General features: G+C 44.5%; 1 protein-coding gene across 1 annotated transcript; it reads right to left on the bottom strand.

The window, feature by feature from the left end:
• Positions 1-2,214: 2,214 nt before the first annotated feature.
• LOC115137466 (zinc finger protein 19-like) lies at positions 2,215-6,037 on the bottom strand. Its single transcript, XM_029673779.2, has 3 exons — positions 5,604-6,037; positions 4,310-4,431; positions 2,215-3,449 (listed from the first exon to the last, which is right to left on the bottom strand). Exons 1-3 carry the CDS (start codon positions 5,884-5,886, stop codon positions 2,244-2,246), a joined length of 1,611 nt encoding a protein of 536 aa, XP_029529639.2. The 5' UTR covers positions 5,887-6,037; the 3' UTR covers positions 2,215-2,243.
• Positions 6,038-23,250: the final 17,213 nt, after the last annotated feature.

The following is a 23,250-nucleotide window of genomic DNA, read 5'->3' as shown; positions in this document are numbered from 1 at the left end:
CCCATCTCTTTAGTAAGAGAGTTCAACATCTTTGCAGATGTAGGATTTGTGGTGGGGACTTGAGATGATTTGTCTAGGGTTGGGTTAAGGGTACAATTAAAATCTCTGGCCACCACGCCAAAGGAAACACAAAGCTCATTCAACAGGGTTATCATTTTTTACATGAAAGCAGGAGTATCTGTGTTAGGGGCGTATATGTTTAATATAGTAATTGGTTGACCATACAGTGACCCAGTTATCAAAATAAATCTCCCATCCGGATCAGATATATTTTTGTCAATTATGAATGGAACATTTTTATGGATAAGTATGGCTGTGCCTCTACTATTTGATTTGAAAGATGAGAAATACACCTGTCCCACCCAAGCTCTGCAGAGTTTGGCATGTTCAGCATCACAGATGTGTGTCTCTTGTAATAGCGCGATGTCTGCTTTTTCCTTTTTTTAGAGCACATAGTATCTTTTTCCATTGTATTGCATGCCCTAGACCATGGCAGTCAGTTCCATGGCAATAGATTTAAGGTACTAGTCATCGTCATCGAACCGTAATCGAACATTAGTGCAAGTCATCGCTGGGTAAAAGTGGATAATAGTTACAGCTGCGTTCACATAAAAGGAAAATAAATGGTGTACATAAAATAACAATCTCTGAACACCCCAGCCGAGTTCCCAAACAACGACACGTCCCGTTGGATCTATTACCCCCCCCCCCGCTCAGTTTCAATTCTGTGTTCCGAAAAAAACAAGAACCGGGAACAGTTAGTAACGCACAACGTCTCCCTCTCCCCAACTAAGAAATGCCTCATCCTCTCCTCCCCCCATTGAGTAAATGACAACGTAGCCCCCGTCCAGACCACACTAAAAGAGGGAGAAAATAAAATCAATAGCCCAGCCTACATATACCTCCCCCAAGGGACATAGGGAACAACAAGTAATAATAGCAACAAAAAAACATGGGGGGAAAAAAAAAAAGTAGGCTGAAACATTAGTAGGCCTAGGTTAGGCTATAGAGCCTATCCCTCTCAGCTAAAGGAAAATAAATATAGATTGGACGGCTATAATGACATTTAGCGGGGCGGGTGCGTCTTTGGATATCGGCTATATGTTGTCTTACCTCCTTTAGTAATAGCATTAATCACATTTAGTCAATGGTCCGTTTCTCATTGACCAGGATTGTCTTTCAAAAAACATTTGGCCTCTTCGGGAGTTTTGAAGTGTCGCAAGGCTCCTTGGTGAAGAATCCTGAGCTCGTTTGGGTATTTGAATCCCCTGAAGATGCCTCGGTCAATGGAGTGTTTCTTCACCTCGTCAAACTCTCGGCGCTTTCGGCGTATTCCAGCTGACAGGTCCTGGTGTAAAGTGAGTTTGGCGTTTCCCACTGTGATGGTGTTGTTTTTCGCCGCCTGTAGGACTCGTTCCTTGTCGGTGAATCTCAGGAAACGTATGGTGATTGGGCGCGGTGGTTGTCTGGCTGCTGGTGGGGGCCTCAGTGCTCGCTGAGCTCTCTCTCGTTCTATGGGCCTGTCGGTGGACAGGTGGAGCCACTCGGGAAGTTTGTCTTGCAGGTAGCGCATCAGTGGCATGTTTACCTCTTCTTTTTCGCCCAGATTTAATAGAACACAATTATTCCTTCGCCCCCGGTTTTCCAGGTCCTCTGTTTTCTCTTCCAGATGCTCTATTTTCTTTTTAGCATATGCTATTGTTTCCATGGCATCTGTCAATAAGTTTTCCATGGATAGGATTCGCCCCTCTGCCTTGTCCAGGCGCCCTGCGTTTATGGTTCTTGTTGTTGATGTCAGGCAAAGCGTTTTCCAGGATTGTCACTATCGCACTGAGCTGAGAATTAATGGCATCTAATTTAGTGTTGAGTTCTGTACGTTTGGATCTCAACTCAGAAAGGATGTCTTCGACAGAGTGCGAGGTTGACATTCGTTGGGCCTCGGGGGGGGGGGGGGAGCGGGTCCTCTTGCTCCTGGCTAATGGCGCTAGCTTTTTCTGAAGCTAGCTTCTTCTTGGAGGCTTTTTCCGTCGCTAATGCTCGAGTCCGGGTAAAAATGTCACCTGTAGTGTCGCCTTTTGTAGCCGCCATTACTTTTTTTTACTAAAGCTAAAGGAGTTTGAACTTGGAGTGGTGGTAAGATTAGGAATTGGAAACTACTTGTGCAGAGCTCTTAGTTCATGCCGCCATCTCGTTCAAGGGTCACGTGATCCCCCCCCCCCCCCCAAAGCTTACTTTCTTTCATGTTATAGAGTGGAATGGTTTTTCTGCTGGTGTATCATGAGGTAGCACCTATCGGAGAACCTCTTCCCGCAGTCCATACAGGCGATCGGCCTCTCTCTCATGTGGACCTTCAGGTGTATCTTCAGGTTGCTAGCCTGGGCGAAGCGCATGTGACACTGGGTACAGCTGTAGGGTTTCTCCCCTGTGTGGACCCTCTGGTGCCTCTTAAGGCTGGACGAGTGTGCAAAGCGCATGTGACACTGGGTACAGCTGAAGGGTTTAATCCCTGTGTGGACCCTCTTGTGGATCTCCAACTTCTGGAGGCAGCTGAAGCCTTTGTTACAGAACAAGCAGAGGAATTGTTTCTCATTACTATTGTCTGATGTTGCTCCCACTGCCTGAGCCTTGGCCTTTTGGCCCTTTGAGTTCAATACCTGATCGAAAAGGATGCTGCTGTGTGAATCGGAAGGCCCCATTGTCGTGGACACTGGTTCACGATCCCTGAACGCGTGTAAAGGGGAGTGGGTGGCCACATTTAGATTTGTCCCTAAGCTTCCCCTGTAATCTAACAAATCTCTGCCCTGTGAGTGTCTGTCTCCTAGATGACAATCTACATTCCATGTGGGAGGAGCATCGCCCTCCACTTTCACAGTCACTTCATCTACGACTATAACCCCCCCTTTCTTATCTAGGCACCCTTCAGTGTATACACTACTACTGTACTGGTTCAAGTTCCCTCTAGACAGATCATTCTGTGTCTCTAAACCCAAGGATATGTTGCCAGGCTCGATCTCTGTAGTGTAGGAACAAGACGGATCATTGCCAGTCTCTAATGCGTCACATGAGTCCCGTTGGGAATGAACTGTCCTTGGGCTCAGGGTACCGTAAAGTAAATACTCTGAGCCGGGAGCAGGAGGACAGCCCAGTGGCTCCAGCCCCTCTGGGTCTGACCTGAGGACAGATCCTGTATGTAAAAGCCTTTGTGTTACAATTGAAGTCTCTGTGTCTGTCTCTGACTTGAGGACCTCGTTCATTGTTCCACTGTTCTCTGTGATGTTGCGTTTTGCCCTGGGCTGGGGCGAGGAGGTGAGGTCCTTTGTGGCCACAGGGGGCGCCACTCCAGCCGCTACTCCAGTCTGGATGTTTCTGATTTGTTGTGGGTCTCCTTCAGTCCTCTCCTGCTTTACCAGAGACGATCCTCCAGGACCTGCAGCCTCTGTATCTGCAGACTGACTCAAGAAGAACGGAGGTTATTATCAGTACATGAGTTTAATTGGATAACAATGTCAAAGGGAAGTCTCTCTATAAATTAGGATGTACATGTATAACTTTAGACCGTCCCCTCGCCCATACCCGGGCGCGAACCAGGGTCCCTCTGCACACATCAACTACAGTCACCCATGAAGCATTATTACCCATCGCTCCACAAAAGCCACGGCCCTTGCAGAGCAAGGGGAACCACTACTTCAAGGTCTCAGAGCAAGTGAGGTCACCGATTGAAACACTATTTAGCGTGCACCACCGCTAACTAGCGAGCCGTTTCACATCTGTTACACTCACCCCCCTTTTGACCTCCTCCTTTTCCACAGCAACCAGTGATCCGGGTCAACAGCATCGATGTAACAGCATAACTTTATACCGTCCCCTCGCCCATACCCGGGCGCGAACCAGGGACCCTCTGCACACATCAACTACAGTAACCCACGAAGCATCGTTAGCCATCGCTCCACAAAAGCCGTTTCACATCCGTTACACATGTTAGCAAGTGAATAGCTGAGTGGAGCGTTTCTGATTTTTTAAATTTGTATTTTTAATTGACCTGTTATTTAACTAGGCAACTCAGTTAAGATCAAATTCTTATTTACTATGACAGCCTACCCCGGCCAAACCCTAACGCCACTGGGCCAGTCCCTATGGGACTCTCAATCACAGCCGGTTGTGATACAGCCTGGAATCAAACCAGGGTCTGTAGTGACACCTCTAGCACTGAGATGCAGTGCCTTAGGCCACTGCGCCACTCGGGAGCCCCGAAATAAACTAGCCATATTTAATGTACTGTCATTTATTTATGGTACACTATGACACTAACCTCTATCACCATGTGCTGGGTTGAGGTTCCACTCCCCTCATCAACAGTGACTGGTTGGTCATGTCTCCATGTATTGTCGCTCATTGGCTTCACAAAGCTCCTGTGGCCTCCAGTGAGATGTCCTTCACCGGAGAGAGTGATTGGGGGTTAAAGAGGTGGTTAGGTTAGCTACTGTCAATGCTCAACACTATATAGTACACTATTGACAGTTGTGACTGTGTCCGAATGCCCATACTTGCATCCTAAATAGAAATAGTATGCTGTTTGAGTATGTGAAAACAAAGTAATAGTATGCGACAATTAAAAAATCTATTGTACCTTAAATACTAATTCCGCCTTTGACAACAGCCGATCAATTAGATAAAGGGATGCGCTACTGAAATCACCGAATAGCGTAAAACAATGCAATCGCGCATTACACATTCCCAGTATGCGATAAAATAGAATGTTCTATATTATGTGAATTTTTGAAAGTTTTGATGGTTTAAATGCCAGGATGGTTTAAATGCTGGTTTAAATGCCAGGCTGGTTATATTAGACCTCACATTTGACCTACACTGTAGCCCAGAGGTCAGCCTCTGTAAATCTCCCGGATTTACATTTACAATGTTACGTCTAGTCTATGAGACCAGGCTGACCTCTGGGCTACAGTGTAGGTCTAATGTGGCAAGTTTCCTATAACCAGCCTGAGTAGGCCTAAAGCTCTATTCCTATTCTATTTAGAGTTTAGAGAAATTAATCAAATTGGAAATTAGCCATTATCAGGTTGGTTAACGTAATATCTGTTGAATTTGTAAAAATCCACCCACACTCAGCCCTGCCCCACCTACTCAGCCAGTCAGGAGCAGCTACTGCGTTGCATACTGCATATTTCTTTACTAATGATACTTGCTAAATAGTATGCGACAATGGGTACACCGTATGCAGTTTAAGTATGTAGTATGGGTATTCAGACACATACGCTGTCTAGAATTGGCACGGGTTTAAGGTAACAACCACTTAACATAATCAATCTATAAATAGTATGTCAATAAGTTATGTTCCATGCATCATCTTATTTTCATTGAGTAAATAATAAGAAATGCCGTAAAAAATACAAATCTGGTTAGAATATGATAGTGTCTTTGTGCAAGATTGCTAAGTAATCAGAGGAATTATTGCATAATATCCCAAAACTGTCAAAGACCCAATTCTGGATAATTAACTATGTGGTTAATAACGCATCTAAAGTTACACATGCGCAGAGGGGAACGGGGCGACAGGCCCAGAAGCCTCGTCCTTCTGCAAAATGTACCTCTTGCCATCTCTCTGTATTGGTCGAGGATCTTGACACTACTGGGGCGACTGGCGACGACGCGCTCTCGCATTGTCCTCTCTGCGCGATCCCGTGCCACCTTTAGTTCCAATAGCTGTAGTTTCCTCCGCAATGTCCTGTTTTCTTTCTGGCTTTGAGTTATTTCCAATTGTAACACTGCATAGTCGTCATCTACGAGTTTACAGATCTCTGCCACGGCTGCATTCGCTAGCACCTCCATAACGGAGGCTATTTGAGTGTGAAAAACCACACAGTTAGCCATTGTTAACAGATAGCTAGCGTTACCTAGATAACATCTATCAAACAAGGCCCGTCATATTTTGAGTTCCAGGGTTAATAACGCCTAATACCGTATAAATAACAAAAACGTTGAAATTATTATTGGCCGCTGGTCGTTCTTGATTCCGTTTACTTCTTCGGTAGATTGGCGGTCTTAAACAAACGTTTAAAGGTGTATGCCGCCACCTATTGTGCTGGAGTGCGTGGTCAATCACGATTCTCAAAGCTCTACTTTGGTAGAAATGAAAAGAAACCCATAAACCTAAATCCTCATACTACTAAGAAAATAAAAAAGAGTCCTACTAACTTCCAACAGACCCTTTCCCATCCCCCAACCTTAAAGACCCTAGACTTAAATCTCTCCCGCTCTTCAACATACCTGCAACAATACAACACATGCTCCACCATTACATCAACCATGCACTCCAGACGCAAAGCATTCATATGCTTACCAAACACCACCTCTAACTTCCTGATCTCACCTTTGAATCTTGGTCCACCGACCTTTCTTTAGAGGGCATATAAATCCTGGCCCTTGGGCTCAGAATCCCACCTCTTCTGCCACACATCTATCAAAACAGCTCTGAGCTTACATTTGGCCTCTCCCCTACCCAGTGGTAGAGTTCATCTGTTTGTCCTCTACATACAACATTTGCACATCTAATTCAGGAATGTGTATTGCTGCTACTCACAGGTCGGAGTGTGAATTGTACATTTTGTTCCCCAAAACATAGAAAAAGGGAAACATTTAAATTGCACCATCATCTAACCCTGCACCTATACACTATACCCCAAAACCTACCATCCCACTACTTTGGCCCCAAGAGATCCTACACCAGTTCTGGGAGTATGGAACCCCTTCTCTCAAAACTCCCTGTAGATGTTCTGCTCTAAAATCTCTCACACCCTAATATTTCTCTGCTGCTGCAACTACCACATCTATCTTTGATTTCAGGGATTTCCGCTCCGTCAGTGCAGTGCAGTTGATCACCATGGCAATAAGCAAGAAATCCAACCTTTCTAAAAACGCATCCTCTCTGGATCTCTTTCATTCGCTCTAACTTATTGTCTAACTTGTTGGGAAAGTGGTCAAAGTTGCTGATTTGTGTCAAAAGTTGAATGTTGGAAGTCATGTCACAATGGGCCCTTTAGAATGACGTGTAAATCCCATGAAAGTAGATGGACAACAAGCTTAATAGTTTAAAAAGTAGAAAATATATCAAACACTTGTTTTAAAGTTTGAATGGCGTTTCTATCTTAAATGGTGTAAGAGTGCTAAAGAATAATAATAGCTAGATGGTAATTTTACATGAAGTAAAATTGTGGGACTTGCTTTACCTGTTTTAAAAGCATCTTTGCCGTTTTAAGCAGTTAACTATAGTCAAAGTTAAATGTAGTAAAATAATTGGTCTGATTACTTTGATATACCACTATGTCAACCTTATTACTTTGGATTGTGGGGCAATTAGATCACACATTTCATCAGAAATATTTACTCTGACTACTAGACTTGTATACAGTCTCCTACTAGAATACCACAGTGCATGCCAACTGTAACAATAGAGAAGAGAAGAGAAGTCAATAAGGCATTGTGGAAGCTAAGTAAATGAAAAAGTACTTTTTTTCACAATGTATTTTGACAACATCTGGATGTTCATGAAGTCCTCTCTGGGCTGTGCCTGGAACGGGGAAGCCCTTCCCTTGGGACACCTCTCAGTTAACTGAGCAGAGCACACTGTACATCTGAGATTCATTCTTATAAATGCAAATGTAGATCGTTCATTTTATTTGGACTTTTGTTTTTTATGCTAACATGAAGACAGAACTAATGCAAGCAGTGAATGTGATACCAATGTTTTGGTCAAGATTCATACCTGGGAGATGTCTGACGTGAAAATGCAATACACTGGGTTGTGATAGCTTTAGTATCTCTGCAGCACATCTGAATGGAAGCAACTTTGGGGTCGAGAAATGAACACTGGATCCAGCAGGGTATTATTTTTTTGTGGTAGCAGCTTGTATCATCTGTACATACCCTCTCTCATGAAACAACGTCAAGATGGGCTAGTCGATCTGGACAGCAGATCCTTGTGGAAGAAGTGTGTGTGTGTGTGTACTGGTCTAAATGATTTTGTGACATCTTACCTGTAGAAAACGATAATTGTGGCACTTCTAACAGACCGAGTAAGCAGGGCTATCAATGCAAAGTGAGATCAGATGTTGCTATGGTAACCAGGGAAACGTCCACCAACGAAGTTACATAAGTGGGAAGTTAGCTCAATGAAAGCAGTTGATGTGGTTACTAAAATAGCTCTCTAACCTTTGATTGGTAGAAGCTATTCCTGTTCTGAGTTCATATTTGAAAAGCAGAGGAAGATTTCCAACACTCACTCCCTGAACTTGCTTCTTGACTCAGCACACTCATTACAGCAGTGACTGTGATAAGTGGAACCTATGCTGTTCTCGCCCTCGCCCTCCACTGAGACTAATGCTGTGTTCAAAACAACTGGGAACTATTGAGATCCAACTGGAAAAAAATGTTTTGAGCGGTCATGAATTCCAAGTCAGAAACTCTGGCATCTATCTAGACCTCTGACTTTCCAACCTGAAAATCACTGACATCCTGATTTGACCACCTTTTTTTCCCCGAGTTCCCATTTGTATTGAAATCACCATGACAATCAGTCCAGTAAAATAAAATAAACAAATCATTTCAATTTATGCTCAGCAATTTGCTACACCAACTGATCTATTTTGTAATCAAAGCTTGAGTTTTGAAATATGGTCTGAGAAGGCCAATATTGGCAGGCCAGGCATATACTCAATATGCTGTGATAATGTATTAGGCCTACTGCACAAACCTCATTCTTACAGAACTGTTAAGTAATGTTTCAAAAAAATCTGAGCGAGAGATCAGTGAAAATGAACTTGACTCAGAATAGGTTGGTGACCACTGGCCTACACAGTACAGTACAAACACAATATGTAACATACTTTTTAGGCACAATGCCTGAATGCAATATTCTACCCAGGAATATTCAACACTGAAATCTGTTGCTCTCATTATTCCAAATGCATCTGTGGATCTTTTCTGCTGACAACAATGAAAGTTAATCTTTGTCTTTAATGCAGGGTTTGATGTAAACGTCAGAAGCTATCGATTCGAATGGTTACTTTCTATGTTATGAAGTGGAATGGTTTTTCTCCTGGTGTTTCCTGAGGTAGCTCCTCTCTGAGAACCTTTTCCCGCAGTGTGTACAGGCAAATGGCCCCACTTCAGTGTGGATCTTCAGGTGCATCTTCAGATGGTGCTGGTGGGAGAACCTCTTCTCACACTTGGGGCAGCTGTAGGGTTTCTCTCCTGTGTGGACCCTCTGGTGCCTCTTTAGGTCACCAGCCTGGGCGAAGCGCATGTGACACTGGGAACGACTGTAAGGTTTCTCCCCTGTGTGTACCCTCTGGTGCCTCTTCAGGTTGCCAGCCTGGGCTAAGCGCATATGACACTGGGTACAGCTAAAGAGTTTCACCCCCTGTTTTCTGCCTGATGTTGCTTCCCCTCCCCGGGCCTGGGCTCTAGCCCTGTCGTTTGAGTTCAATGCCTGATCCAAAAGGGTGCAGTCATGTGAATCGGAGGCCCCATTGACATGGACACTGGGTCGCGATCCCAGAATGGGTGGAAAGTGGAGTGGGTGACAGCGTTTGGATTTGTCTCTAAGCTTTCCCTGTATTCTAAGAAATCTCTGCCCTGTGAGTGTCTGTCTCCTAGGTGACTATCTGCATTCACTGTGGGAGGAGCGTCGCCCTCCACTTTCACAGTCACCTCATCTACCACTATAACCTCTCCTTTCTTATCTAGGAACCCTTCAGAGTATACACTACTACTCTACCGGTTCCAGTCCCCTCTAGACAGATCAGTCTGTGTCTCCAAATCCAAGGAAACGTTGCCAGGGTCCATTTCTGTAACATACGTACAAGAAGGGTCATCAACGCCAGTGTATAACACCTCACCATCTCCACAGGAATGAACCGTCCTCTGGCTCTGGTGAAATATTGGTAAGTACTCTGAGCCGGGAACAAGAGGACAGCCCAATGGACTGTCTGGGTCTGATATGTGTTCAGATCCTGTGTGTAAGAGACTGTGTGTTACATTTAAAGTCTCAGTGTCCGTCTCTGACTTGAGGACAGTGTTTGCGTTCCACAGACCTCAGTGATGCTGCGTCGGGTACTGGACTGCGCTGGGCCGGTGTCCTCCGTGGCTACAGGGGGAGCTCCAGTCTGGATGTCTCTGCTTTGCTGTAGGTCCTCCTCTCCTTCAGTCATTTCCTGCTTGACCCCAGGATGTTCAGCCTCTGCATCTGAAGACTGACACAAGAAGAGAGGAGGTTACCAGTACATGAGTAAAATTGGTTTCACAAGCTCCCTTATGGCAGATGAATCCGGATGTACATGTAAGCAAATGAATAGCTGAGGGGATCCTTTCTGGAATAAACTGGCCACATTTGATGTAATACTATGACACTAACCTCTATCATGATAATGTGCTGGGTTGAGGTTCCACTCCCCTCATCAACAGTGATTGGTTGGTCATCTCTCCATGTATTGTGTCCCGCTGGTTTCACACAACTCACATTTACATTTAAGTCATTTAGCAGACGCTCTTATCCAGAGCGACTTACAAATTGGTGCATCCACCTTATGACATCCAGTGGAACAGTAGTGCATCTAAATCTTTTAAGGGGGGTGAGAGGGATTACTTTATCCTATCCTAGGTATTCCTTAAAGAGGTGGGGTTTCAGGTGTCTCCGGAAGGTGGTGATTGACTCCGCTGTCCTGGCGTCGTGAGGGAGTTTGTTCCACCATTGGGGGGCCAGAGCAGCGAACAGTTTTGACTGGGCTGAGCGGGAACTGTACTTCCTCAGTGGTAGGGAGGCGAGCAGGCCAGAGGTGGATGAACGCAGTGCCCTTGTTTGGGTGTAGGGCCTGATCAGAGCCTGGAGGTACTGAGGTGCCGTTCCCCTCACAGCTCCGTAGGCAAGCACCATGGTCTTGTAGCGGATGCGAGCTTCAACTGGAAGCCAGTGGAGAGAGCGGAGGAGCGGGGTGACGTGAGAGAACTTGGGAAGGTTGAACACCAGACGGGCTGCGGCGTTCTGGATGAGTTGTAGGGGTTTAATGGCACAGGCAGGGAGCCCAGCCAACAGCGAGTTGCAGTAATCCAGACGGGAGATGACAAGTGCCTGGATTAGGACCTGCGCCGCTTCCTGTGTGAGGCAGGGTCGTACTCTGCGGATGTTGTAGAGCATGAACCTACAGGAACGGGCCACCGCCTTGATGTTAGTTGAGAACGACATCACTGTTCTAGAGGAGATCAGTGCATTTAAAAATGGTCATTTGCTTATTGGGTTAGGCTGAAAGGCTGTGAGGTTGGCCATCCCACTGCTACTGTTCTAGATGACATTTGGGAATATACTTGTAAAGTGGCTGTTCCACTGGATGTCATAAGGTGAAAGCACCAATTTGTAAGTCGCTCTGGATAAGAGCGTCTGCTAAATGACTTAAATGTAAATGTAATGTAAATTATGTTTTGGGGCAGTGATTTTCTTTGGGGTTGAGATCTGGAGACTGGCTAGGCCACTCCAGGACCTTGAAATGCTTCTTACGAAGCCACTCCTTCGTTGCCAGGGGCGGTGTGTTTGGGATCATTGCCATGCTGAAAGACCCAGCCACGTTTCATATTCAATGCCCTTGCTGGAGGAAGGACGTTTTCACTCAAAGTCTCATGATACATGGCCCCATTCAGTCTTTCCTTTACACGGATCAGTCATCCTGGTCCCTTTGCAGAAAAACAGCCCCAAAGCATGATGTTTCCACCCCCATGCTTCACAGTAGGTATGGTGTTCTTTGGATGCAACTCAGCATTCTTTGTCCTCCAAACACAACGAGTTGAGTTTTTACCAAAAAGTTATATTTTGGTTTCATCTGCCATATGACATTCTCCCAATCTTCTTCTGGATCATCCAAATGCTCTCTAGCAAACTTCAGACAGGCCTGGACATGTACTGGCTTAAGCAGGGGGACACGTCTGGCACTGCAGGATTTGAGTCCCTGGCGGCATAGTGTGTTACTGATGGTAGGCTTTGTTACTTTGGTCCCAGCTCTCTGCAGGTCATTCACTAGGTCCCCCCGTGTGGTTCTGGGATTTTTGCTCACCGTTCTTGTGATCATTTTGACCCCACGGGGTGAGATCTTGCGTGGAGCCCCAGATCGAGGGAGAATATCAGTGGTCTTGCATGTCTTCCATTTCCTAATAATTCCTCCCACAGTTGATTTCTTCAAACCAAGCTGCTTACCTATTGCAGATTCAGTCTTCCCAGCCTGGTGCAGGTCTACAATTTTGTTTCTGGTGTCCTTTGACAGCTCTTTGGTCTTGGCCATAGTGGAGTTTGGAGTGTGACTGTTTGAGGTTGTGGACAGGTGTCTTTTATACTGACAACAAGTTCAAATAGGTGCCATTAATACAGGTAACGAGTGGAGGACAGAGGAGCCTCTTAAAGAAGAAGTTACAGGTCTGTGAGAGCCAGAAATCTTGCTTGTTTGTAGGTGACCAAATACTTATTTTCCACCACAATTTGCAAATAAATCAATTAAAATCCTACAATGTGATTTTCTGGATTTTTTTTTCTCATTTTGTCTGTCTTAGTTGAAGTGTACCTATGATGAAAATTACAGGCCTCTCTCATCTTTTTAAGTGGGAGAACTTGCACAATTGGTGGCTGACTAAATACGTTTTGGCCCCACTGTAAACCCCAATACCACTACCTACATTAAAAAACACATCCTTAATCATAATATTGAACAACATAGGACTGATAGAACTGCCTTGAGGAATGCCATAGTCAACTCCACAGGCATCAGATACAATGGACCCTATTTTAACTTTTAAAAAATAGTGATTAAATAAGAACACCAAAACTCAGTTGTATAATCTCCCACAAATACCAAGTCTATCTTAATCACATAGAGTCATATGCCTTTTCAATGTCAAAAAAGACAGTAGCCATTACTTAATGACCAGAGTTTTTTCAACTTCATTGCTTACCTTTACTAATGCATCCAAAGTAGATCCACCATTATAGAATCCACTATACCATTGACTCAATACACTTCTATGTTCCAGGAAATATGACAATCATATTTTCCATCAGTTTACACAACTTAGAGATCAGTGTTATTGGTCTGTAACTATCAGCACATGAACGGTCCTTACCAGGCTTTACAAAGGTTAATATTACTGCACGCTTCCAACCAGAAGGAATAACCCCCTCACTCCAAATTGTATGAAATAATCCCAGCAGAACATGTATGACCTCATCAGGTAGATGCTTAAACATTCCATAGCACAACTGATCATGACCTGGGGCTGTATATCCAGAGACTAATAAGGCTGAACGCATCTTATGTGTGGTTAAAACTGCATCCAAAGAAGAGTCAACAGTATCCATTTTCTTATACACATTAACATGAGCATTTAAAATCTCCCATCTGTGTTGCTTATATACTTCATCCAAAGTAACCCCACTAGGTACCTTAGCAAATGTCTTCCCCAACAAGTCAGCTTTGTCTTTATCAGTTACAGCCATTTTTTTACCCACAACCAAAACTGGAATTTGAGTAGAATTGGTTCTTCCAGTCATCTTCTTTAACATAGACCATACATCCCCCACCTCGATAACCCCGTCTCTTGTAGAGCAGAACTGTCTCCATGCATTTGTCTTGCCAGACTTAATGACCCTACTTACTAAAGCTATCTTCCTTTGGAAACCAAATAGATTCTCAGGAGTCATATTCCTACACAACACTATGTAAGCCGTATTTCTTTCTTGAATTCCCACAACCCTCAATCTACAGACAATACCCCTTAATGACAAAGTGAAAACACATTTTTTTGACAGTTTTGCAAATTATTACAAATAAAAACAGAAATACCTTATTTACATAAGTATTCAGACCCTTTGCTATGAGACTCGAAATTGAGCTCAGGTGCATCCTGCTTCCATTGATCACTCTTGAGATGTTTCTACAACTTGATTGGAGTCCACCTGTGGTAAATTCAATTGATTGGACATGATTTGGAAAGGCACACACCTGTCTATATAAGGTCCCACAGTTGACAGTGCATGTCAGAGAAAAAACCAAGCCATGCAGTCAAAGGAATTGTCCGTAGAGCTCCAAGACAGGATTGTGTCGAGGTACAGATCTGGGCAAGGGTACCAAAAAATGTCTGAAGCATTGAAGGTCCCCAAGAACACAGTGGTCTCCATCATTCTTTTTTGTTAGTTTTTTTTGTTGAATTTTACCCCTTTTTCTCCCCAATTTTCGTGGTATCCAATTATTGTAGTAGCTACTATCTTGTCTCATCGCTACAACTCCCGTACGGGCTCGGGAGAGACGAAGGTTGAATGTCATGCGTCCTCCGATACACAACCCAACCAGCCGTACTGCTTCTTAACACAGCGCGCATCCAACCCGGAAGCCAGCCGCACCAATGTGTCGGAGGCTACACCGTGCACCCGGCAACCTTGGTTAGCGCGCACTGCGCCCGGCCCGCTACAGGAGTCGCTGGTGCGCGATGAGACAAGGATATCCCTACCGACCAAGCCCTCCCTAACCCGGACGACGCTAGGCCAATTGTGCGTCGTCCCACGGACCTCCCGGTCGCGCCGGTTACGACAGAGCCTGGGAGCGAACCCAGGGACTCTGATGGCACAGCTGGCGCTGCAGTACAGCGCCCTTAACCACTGCGCCACCCGGGAGGCCCGTCTCCATCATTCTTAAATGGAAGAAGTTGGGAACCACCAAGACTCTTCCTGAAGCTGGCTGCCCAGCCAAACTGAGCAATCGGGGAGAATTGCCTTGGTCAGGGAGGTGACCAAGAACCCGATGGTTACTCTGACAGAGCTTTCGAGTTCCTCTGCAGAGATGGGAGACCCTTCCAGAAGGACAAACATCACTGAAACACTCCACCAATCAGGCCTTTGTGGTAGAGTGGCCAGACGGAAGCCACTCCTCAGTAAAAGGCACATGACAGCCTGCTTGGAGTTTGTCAAAAGGCACCTAAAGATTCTCAGACCATGAGAAAGAAGATTCTCTGGTCTGATGAAACCAAGATTGAACTATTTTGGCCTGAATGCCAAGTGTCACGTCTGGAGGAAACCTAGCACCATCCCTACGGTGAAGCATGGTGGTGGCGGCATCATACTGTGGGGATATTTTTCAGCAGCAGGGACTGGGAGACTAGTCAGGATCGATGCAAAGATGAACGTATTAAAGTACAGAGAGATCGTTGATGAAAACCTGCTCCAGAGTGCTAAGGACCTCAGACTGGGGCGCAGGTTCACCTTCCAACAGGACAAAGACCCTAAGCACACAGGCAAGACAACTCAGGAGTGGCTTTGGGACAAGTCTCTGAATGACCGTGAGTGGCCCGGACTTGAACCCGATCAAACATCTCTGGAGAGACATGAACATAGTTGTGCGGCAAATCTCCCTATCCAACCTGACAGAGATTGAGATGATCTGCAGAGAAGAATGGGAGAAACTCCCCAATTACAGGTGTTCCAAGCTTGTAGCGTCATACCCAAGAAGACTTGATGCTGTAATCGCTGCCAAAGGTGCTTCAACAAAGTACTGAGTAAAGGATCTGAACACTTATGTAAATGAAACATTTCTAAAAACCTGTTTTTGTTTGTCATTATGAGGTATAGTGTGTAGATTGATGAGGGGGAAAAACGATTTAATCCATTTCAGAATAAGGCTGAAACGCAAGAAAATGTGGAAAAGTCAAGGGGTCTGAATACTTTCCAAAGGCACTGTATACATTTGTAACACTCAAAATCAGAGAGATCACAGAGGCAGCACATACATCAACCGGCCTCTCTAAAGACAACACTCCAACAGACTTTAAGCAATGATAACCAAACTTTTCCCAGTCTGCTTTATGAAAGCCCCATCTTCTGAATGGTGCTCTATCTGGAATAGTAACATCACAGTTCATGGTACACCAAATCAGGAATAAATCATGGTATACCATATCACTCCCAACAGTAGAATCATACATTACATTCACACATAGACGCAGTAGAATTAGAAGCTATTGTGAGGTCCAGGCAGGATGTAACCCCTCTAACAACATCAACTCTTGTACCACATCCATCGTTAAGACATGCTAATGCTCTTGTTTCCATCATATCTTCCACAATAGTACCATTAGCATCTGTATGTCTACTTCCCCATAAACTACTATGCGTATTAAAGTCCCCGTACCGTATCTCTCTAGAGCTCAATTCTCCTGATAATTCATCAAACATCGCTACAGATGGTTGACAGTTGTACATTTATTTTAACTTAACAGTACTACCTGCACTGTATATTTCCACCATCACACATTCATATTCAGATGGGACAGGTATATTACAATAGACATTCCCTTACGAACGTAACACAGCCAATTGATCTATCAGATCTGATTTAACAATAACCAGGAATAATAAAAACAAGATGTGGTCTAAGCCACATTTCTTGAACACATATCACATCAGGTTTGATCTTTAAATCAATTACATATTTCTTCAAATCCAGACCGTTAGAAATAAGGTTTCTAGCATTCCACTGAAAGATGACAAAAACCATAATTCTAATTATCACCATCTGATCATTTATCACTCCAATGTTAATCTGCTAAATTGTAATTATTCGCCTACCTCCTCATGCCTTTTGCACACAATATATATAGACTCTTTTTTTCTTTTTTTTCTACTGTGTTATTGACTTGTTTATTGTTTACTCCATGTGTAACTCTGTGTTGTTGTCTGTTCACACTGCTATGCTTTATCTTGGCCAGGTCGCAGTTGTAAATGAGAACTTGTTCTCAACTAGCTGACCTGGTTAAATAAAGGTGAAATCAAATGTAAAAAATTCCCATGATAAAAAAATAAAATAATTTCCCATGATCTTCTATGTAGAAGAACCCCTTACCTTTAAACAACTCTTGTGTAGCTTGTGAGCGTCATAAAACATGTTACATGTGTGTGTCTGTGAGTCTATAGCTCACACTGTCTGTGTGAAGGGACCATTTCAGCTTGTCAGTGATGTGCACGCCGAGTAACCCTCTTCATTGCGGCCGCGTTGAGTTGGATGGGGGGCCTACAGTGGGGGGCCTACAGTACCTTTGCAAAGTTTTCATCCCCCTTGCCGTTTTTTCTACTTTGTTGCATTACATCATGTCATTTAAATTGATTTTTATTTGGATTTCATGTAATGGACACACACAAAATAGTCCAAATTGGTGAAGTAAAATGAAAAATATAACTTGTTTCAAAAACAAAATAAACAAGTGGTCTGTGCATATGTATTCACCCCCTTTGCTATGAAGTCCCTAAATAAGATATGGTGCAACCAATTACATTCAGAAGTCAAATAATTAGTTAAATAAAGTTGTTAGTGGAATTTCTAAATTCCTATATGTTTTATAGCCAAAATCAAATTTGCACTCGCTCTAGTTTCATTAATGAGGTGTAAGTTCATTAATTATGCATGAAGTAGATCGAGACCAGTCTTAAAAGCCAGGTAACAGCGTTTAATTCCAGAGAGTACTAACCACATACACATATTTCCACAGGTTATAAACTGAAAATGACATCATCAGTTTCCCACACTCTCTCCGATTCCCACAATAGCCCAGTGTTTTCAGGTCCGGAGATTTCTTCTACTCCCCTCATAAACCAGACATTCCAATCTGTCTAAAAGATATCTTCTCCTCCACGAATGGTACATCAAGGACCATTCTTATCTGTCAGAAAAGATACCCCATCCCTCTCCCTTAAACCTCCCGCGAGGTACAGATAATTAATTCGTTTTGCTTACATTTTCAGTAACAGCTTAACCAAGAGCCCATACATAATAGTATTAGAATAAATGGTTCTAATTTAAATGTATACATTATTAATAATTTCAACTATAATTTCCCCCAACAAAAGTCCACCTGTGTGCAATCTAAGTGTCACATGATCTGTCACATGATCTCAGTATATATACACCTGTTCTGAAAGGCCCCAGAATCTGCAACACCACGAAGCAAGGGGCACCACCAAGCAAGCGGAACCAAAGAGACCAAAGAGACCAAGGAGCTCGCCAAACAGATCAGTGAAAAAGTTGTGGAGAAGTACAGATCAGGGTTGGGTTATAAAAAAATATACGAAACTTTGAACATCCCACAGAGCACCATTAAATCCATTATTAAAAAATGTAAAGAATATGGCACCACAAAAAACCTGCCAAGAGAGGGCCGCCCACCAAAACTCACGGACCAGGCAAGGAGGGCATTAGTCAGAGAGGCAACAAAAAGACCAAAGATAACCCTGAAGGAGTTGCAAAGCTCCACAGCGGAGATTGGAGTATCTGTCCATAGGACCACTTCAAGCCTCTGGCAGACATATCAGTGTGGATGACGGATCACCACCTCAAGCTGAACCTCGGCAAGACGGAGCTGCTCTTCCTCCCGGGGAAGGACTGCCCATTCCATGATCTCGCCATCACGGTTGACAACTCCATTGTGTCCTCCTCCCAGAGCGCTAAGAACCTTGGCATGATCCTGGACAACACCCTGTCGTTCTCAACTAACATCAAGGCGGTGGCCCGTTCTTGTAGGTTCATGCTCTACAACATCCGCAGAGTACGACCCTGCCTCACACAGGAAGCAGCGCAGGTCCTAATCCAGGCACTTGTCATCTCCCGTCTGGATTACTGCAACTCGCTGTTGGCTGGGCTCCCTGCCTGTGCCATTAAACCCCTACAACTCATCCAGAACGCCGCAGCCCGTCTGGTGTTCAACCTTCCCAAGTTCTCTCACGTCACCCCGCTCCTCCGCTCTCTCCACTGGCTTCCAGTTGAAGCTCGCATCCGCTACAAGACCATGGTGCTTGCCTACGGAGCTGTGAGGGGAACGGCACCTCAGTACCTCCAGGCTCTGATCAGGCCCTACACCCAAACAAGGGCACTGCGTTCATCCACCTCTGGCCTGCTCGCCTCCCTACCACTGAGGAAGTACAGTTCCCGCGCAGCCCAGTCAAAACTGTTCGCTGCTCTGGCCCCCCAATGGTGGAACAAACTCCCTCACGACGCCAGGACAGCGGAGTCAATCACCACCTTCCGGAGACACCTGAAACCCCACCTCTTTCAGGAATACCTAGGATAGGATAAAGTAATCCTTCTCACCCCCCCCCTTAAAAGATTTAGATGCACTATTGTAAAGTGGCTGTTCCACTGGATGTCTTAAGGTGAACGCACCAATTTGTAAGTCGCTCTGGATAAGAGCGTCTGCTAAATGACTTAAATGTAATGTAAATGTAAGCCATACACTCCACAGAGCTGGGTTTTACAGAAGAGTGGCCAGAAAAAAAGCCATTGCTTAAAGAAAAAAATAAGCAAACATGTTTGTGTTCGCTAAAGAACATGTGGGAGACTCCCCAAACATATGGAAGAAGGTACTCTGGTCAGATGAGACAAAATTGAGCTTTTTGGCCATCAAGGAAAATGCTATGTCTGGCGCAAACCCAACACCTCTCATCACCCCGAGAACACCATCCCCACAGTGAAGCATGGTGGTGGCAGCATCATGCTGTGTGGATGTTGTTCATCGGTAAGGATGGGGTAACTGGTCAGAATTGAAGGAATGATGGATGGTGCTAAATACAGGGACATTTTGGAGGGAAACCTGTTTTAGTCTAGAGATTTGAAACTGGGATGGAGGTTCACCTTCCAGCAGGACAATGACCCTAAGCATACTGCTAAAGCAACACTCGAGTGGTTTAAGGGGAAACATTTAAATGTCTTGGAATGGCCTAGTCAAAGCCCAGACATCAATCCAATTGAGAATCTGTGGTACGACTTAAAGATTGCTGTACACCAGCGGAACCCATCCAACTTGAAGGAGCTGGAGCAGTTTTGCCTTGAAGAATGGGCAAAAGTCCCAGTGGCTAGATGTGCCAAGCTTATAGAGACGTACCCTAAGAGACTTGCAGCTGTAATTGCTACAAAAGGTGGCTCTACAAAGCATTGACTTTGGGGGGGTGAATAGATATGCACGCTCAAGTTTTCTGTTTTTTTGTCTTATTTCTTGTTTGTTTCACAATAAAACATATTTTGCATCTTCAAAGTGGTAGGCATGTTGTGTAAATCAAATGATACAACCCCCCCAAAAAATATATTTTAATTCCTGGTTGTAAGGCAACAAAATAGAAAAATGCCAAGGGGGTGAATACATTCGCAAGCCATTGTAATACATTATCACAGCATATTGGCGATATGCCTGGCCTGCCAATATTGTTCTTCTTAGACCATATCATATTTTAAAACTGAAGCTCAAAAATAGATCAGTTTGTGTAGCACTTGCTGAGCATGAATTGAAATAATTTGTAAATAATTGGCTTTTTATTTTACTGATGGGACCTGCATCTAATGGCAATGGTGCTTTCAAGGCAACTGGGAACTCGTAAAAAAAAACAGGTTAAAATCATGATGTCCTTGATCTTCAGGTCGGAGTTCTAGAAAGATTACTGAGTTTCTGACTTGGAATTCTGATTTCAAATCAAATCAAATCTTATTGGTCACATACACATATTTAGCAGATGTTATTGCGGGTGTAGCGAAATGCTTGTGTTCCTAGCTCCAACAGTGCAGTAGTATCAATAAATTCACAACAATTCACAAATCTAACAGTAAAAGAATGTAATTAAGAAATATATAAATATTAGGACGAGCAATGTCAGAGTGGCATTGACTAAATACTAAGTAGAATAGAATACAGTATATACATATGAGTTGAGTAAAGCAGTATGCAAACATTATTAAAGTGGCCAGTGATTCCATGTCTATGTATATAAGGCAGCAGCCTCTAAGCTGCAGTTGAGTAACTGGGTGGTAGCCGGCTGATGACGGCTATTTAACAGTCGGATGGCCTTGAAATAGAAGCTGTTTTTCAGTCTCTCGATCCCAGCTTTGATGCACCTGTACTGACCTCGCCTTCTGGATTATAGTGGGTGAACAGGCAGTGGCTCAGGTGGTTGTTGTCCTTGATGATATTTTTGGCCTTCCTGTGACACCGGGTGCTGTAGGTGTCCTGGAGGGCAGGCAGTGTGCCCCCGGTGATGCGTTGGGCCACCCTCTGAGAGCCCTGTGGTTGCGGGTGGTGCAGTTGCCATACCCGACAGGATGCTCTCAATTGTGCATCTGTAAAATGTTCTGAGGGTCTGTGTGGATGGACCATTTTAGATTGTCAGTGATGTGTACGCCAAGGAACTTAAAGCTTTCCACCTTCTCGCCAGGTGGAATGACCGTTCAAAACTATTTTTCCCAGTCTAAGTTCGCAGCTGTCTTAAACGAACTGAAGTCTGACATTTCCGAGTTCCCAGTTGTTTAGAACAAAGCATTAGTCTGAGCGGAGGGAGGAAGAGAGCAGCAGAGGGTGTCCGCCTCCTACGGTCCCTGCTCTCTCCTTTTCTCTGGTGAGACTGACCAGAGAATGGCAAAATTTGAGCCGCACCTCATCTGCCTCATGTGTATGATATTTATGCCTCTGTAACATTCTCACTCTTAAATATCTCCAGTTGCCTGCCTGAAATTGGCAGTTTGGTGAACGTTTTTAAGGACACATCTCAAATAGAGCCCTTAATGTCTTATTCAGCCGGCTGTCTCCCACCCATAGCCTTGTAAAACTGCCTCCTCTCTTCTGTTTCTTCCTGCCGTCCTCCCTGGCTTTCCTCTGTAGCCTACTTGGAATAGATGCCTATCCTTATTGTCTCTAAGCAGTTCCACTGCTCCTGCCATCTCTGCACCACCACTGTCCACATCAGTCCCTTAGCCTCTGCCTTCCTCATGGAGACCTCCACCTCCTCTCTCCTAAGGGCCTGTCTAGCTAGCACATCTACTTCCTCATTCTCTTCCACCCCCACACAGGGACACAAGCTAAACAAATCTGTACACCCATCTGCCTCACCGGGAATGAATTTGAGTACCTCATAAAGCATGTCATGTCTCCTCCGTGATCTGAAGGACTTCACTCACCAATACTGCACACGAGTCAGAACACACAACAACCCTGTCCGGCTTCATGTCCTCCACCCACTGCAAGGCCAACAGTACTGCGATCAGCTCTCCCGTGTATACAGCCAGCTGGTCTCTGTGATTCGTCTGCCGATTGCCACCCCACGTTCTTTCACTACAAGTGTGGTGGATACATTACCGTAAATTACCTGAAAAGAATGGCTGGCTAGATCCCATCAGTAGCAAGGACAGAAACCTTTATGTTTGAGGAAGGCATTGAAACCAAGGCCAATTTCAATTCTAAATGATAAACAAGCAGTCAACATAACAAAAGGACAACAGGTTTGATCACCTATTTTACATTTTTTGGTACATAAAGAAACAGGTACCACATAATGTTGGGGTATATTTGTTATGAACATCTGCAAAACCAAATTGAGGGAAAATATAGTGTTATACTTCAATGACAGTGTTTCGGTTATGCCAGCAAACAACAAGTCTGTATCATCTGAGAATGTGAAAAAACTCTTACCCCAAGACACTTCACATGATAACTATAATATGTCAGCTAAAGAATGGTTCTCAGACATCCCCTGCGTACATCTCAAGCCACACTGCTACGATTTCTCCCCTTTGTGGACACTCCTATGTCTGATAAGGTTATTCTAGGAGAAGCTCTTGTAACATAGTTTGCACTGAGGAAGGCTAGATCCAGGATCAAGCCTTCTATGAACCCATTCACCAGGCATTAGACAAGACCTTGAAGGAGAAGACAGACTTCTGTTAGACTATCACCAGGGGGGTCTCCCACCACTCTCTTTGAAGGCTGAAGCCCAGTGTGACCTGCTCTGGTCAGTATGGATACTGTGGTGTTTGTATCATAGGAACAGGAGGGTATATCTCTATCAGCCCCAGGCCCTGCTTCATCCCTGCACTGAGACTGTGAAGATAAGGGTCTGGGCTGCAGACTGGAGCCTGTCTCTCTGATGACCACCAGGACTGAGGTTGTTCAGTCCACCTGTCCACTGGTTGTGTTCTGTGTGGTGGTGGAGTCTCTGTCCCTTGTGGTTCGGTCCTGGTCCTGACTCGGAAAGGAAGAGTGATTGCTCCTGATACAGGGTGCTGATCCGGGGCCAGGGTTTGTGACCAGCCAATTTCAGAAAAGCATAAAGGTTTATATAAGAAACTCTTTGTTGTACACAGAAACACAACCAGCAGCATACCACCCTGCATCCCACTGCTAGCCTTC

Source organism: Oncorhynchus nerka, linkage group LG11 (genome assembly GCF_034236695.1).
Source record: "Oncorhynchus nerka isolate Pitt River linkage group LG11, Oner_Uvic_2.0, whole genome shotgun sequence".
In the NCBI taxonomy this organism is placed as follows: domain Eukaryota; kingdom Metazoa; phylum Chordata; class Actinopteri; order Salmoniformes; family Salmonidae; genus Oncorhynchus; species Oncorhynchus nerka.
Note: the sequence above shows the minus strand (reverse complement) of the source record. Positions and strands in the feature narration are given on the sequence as shown.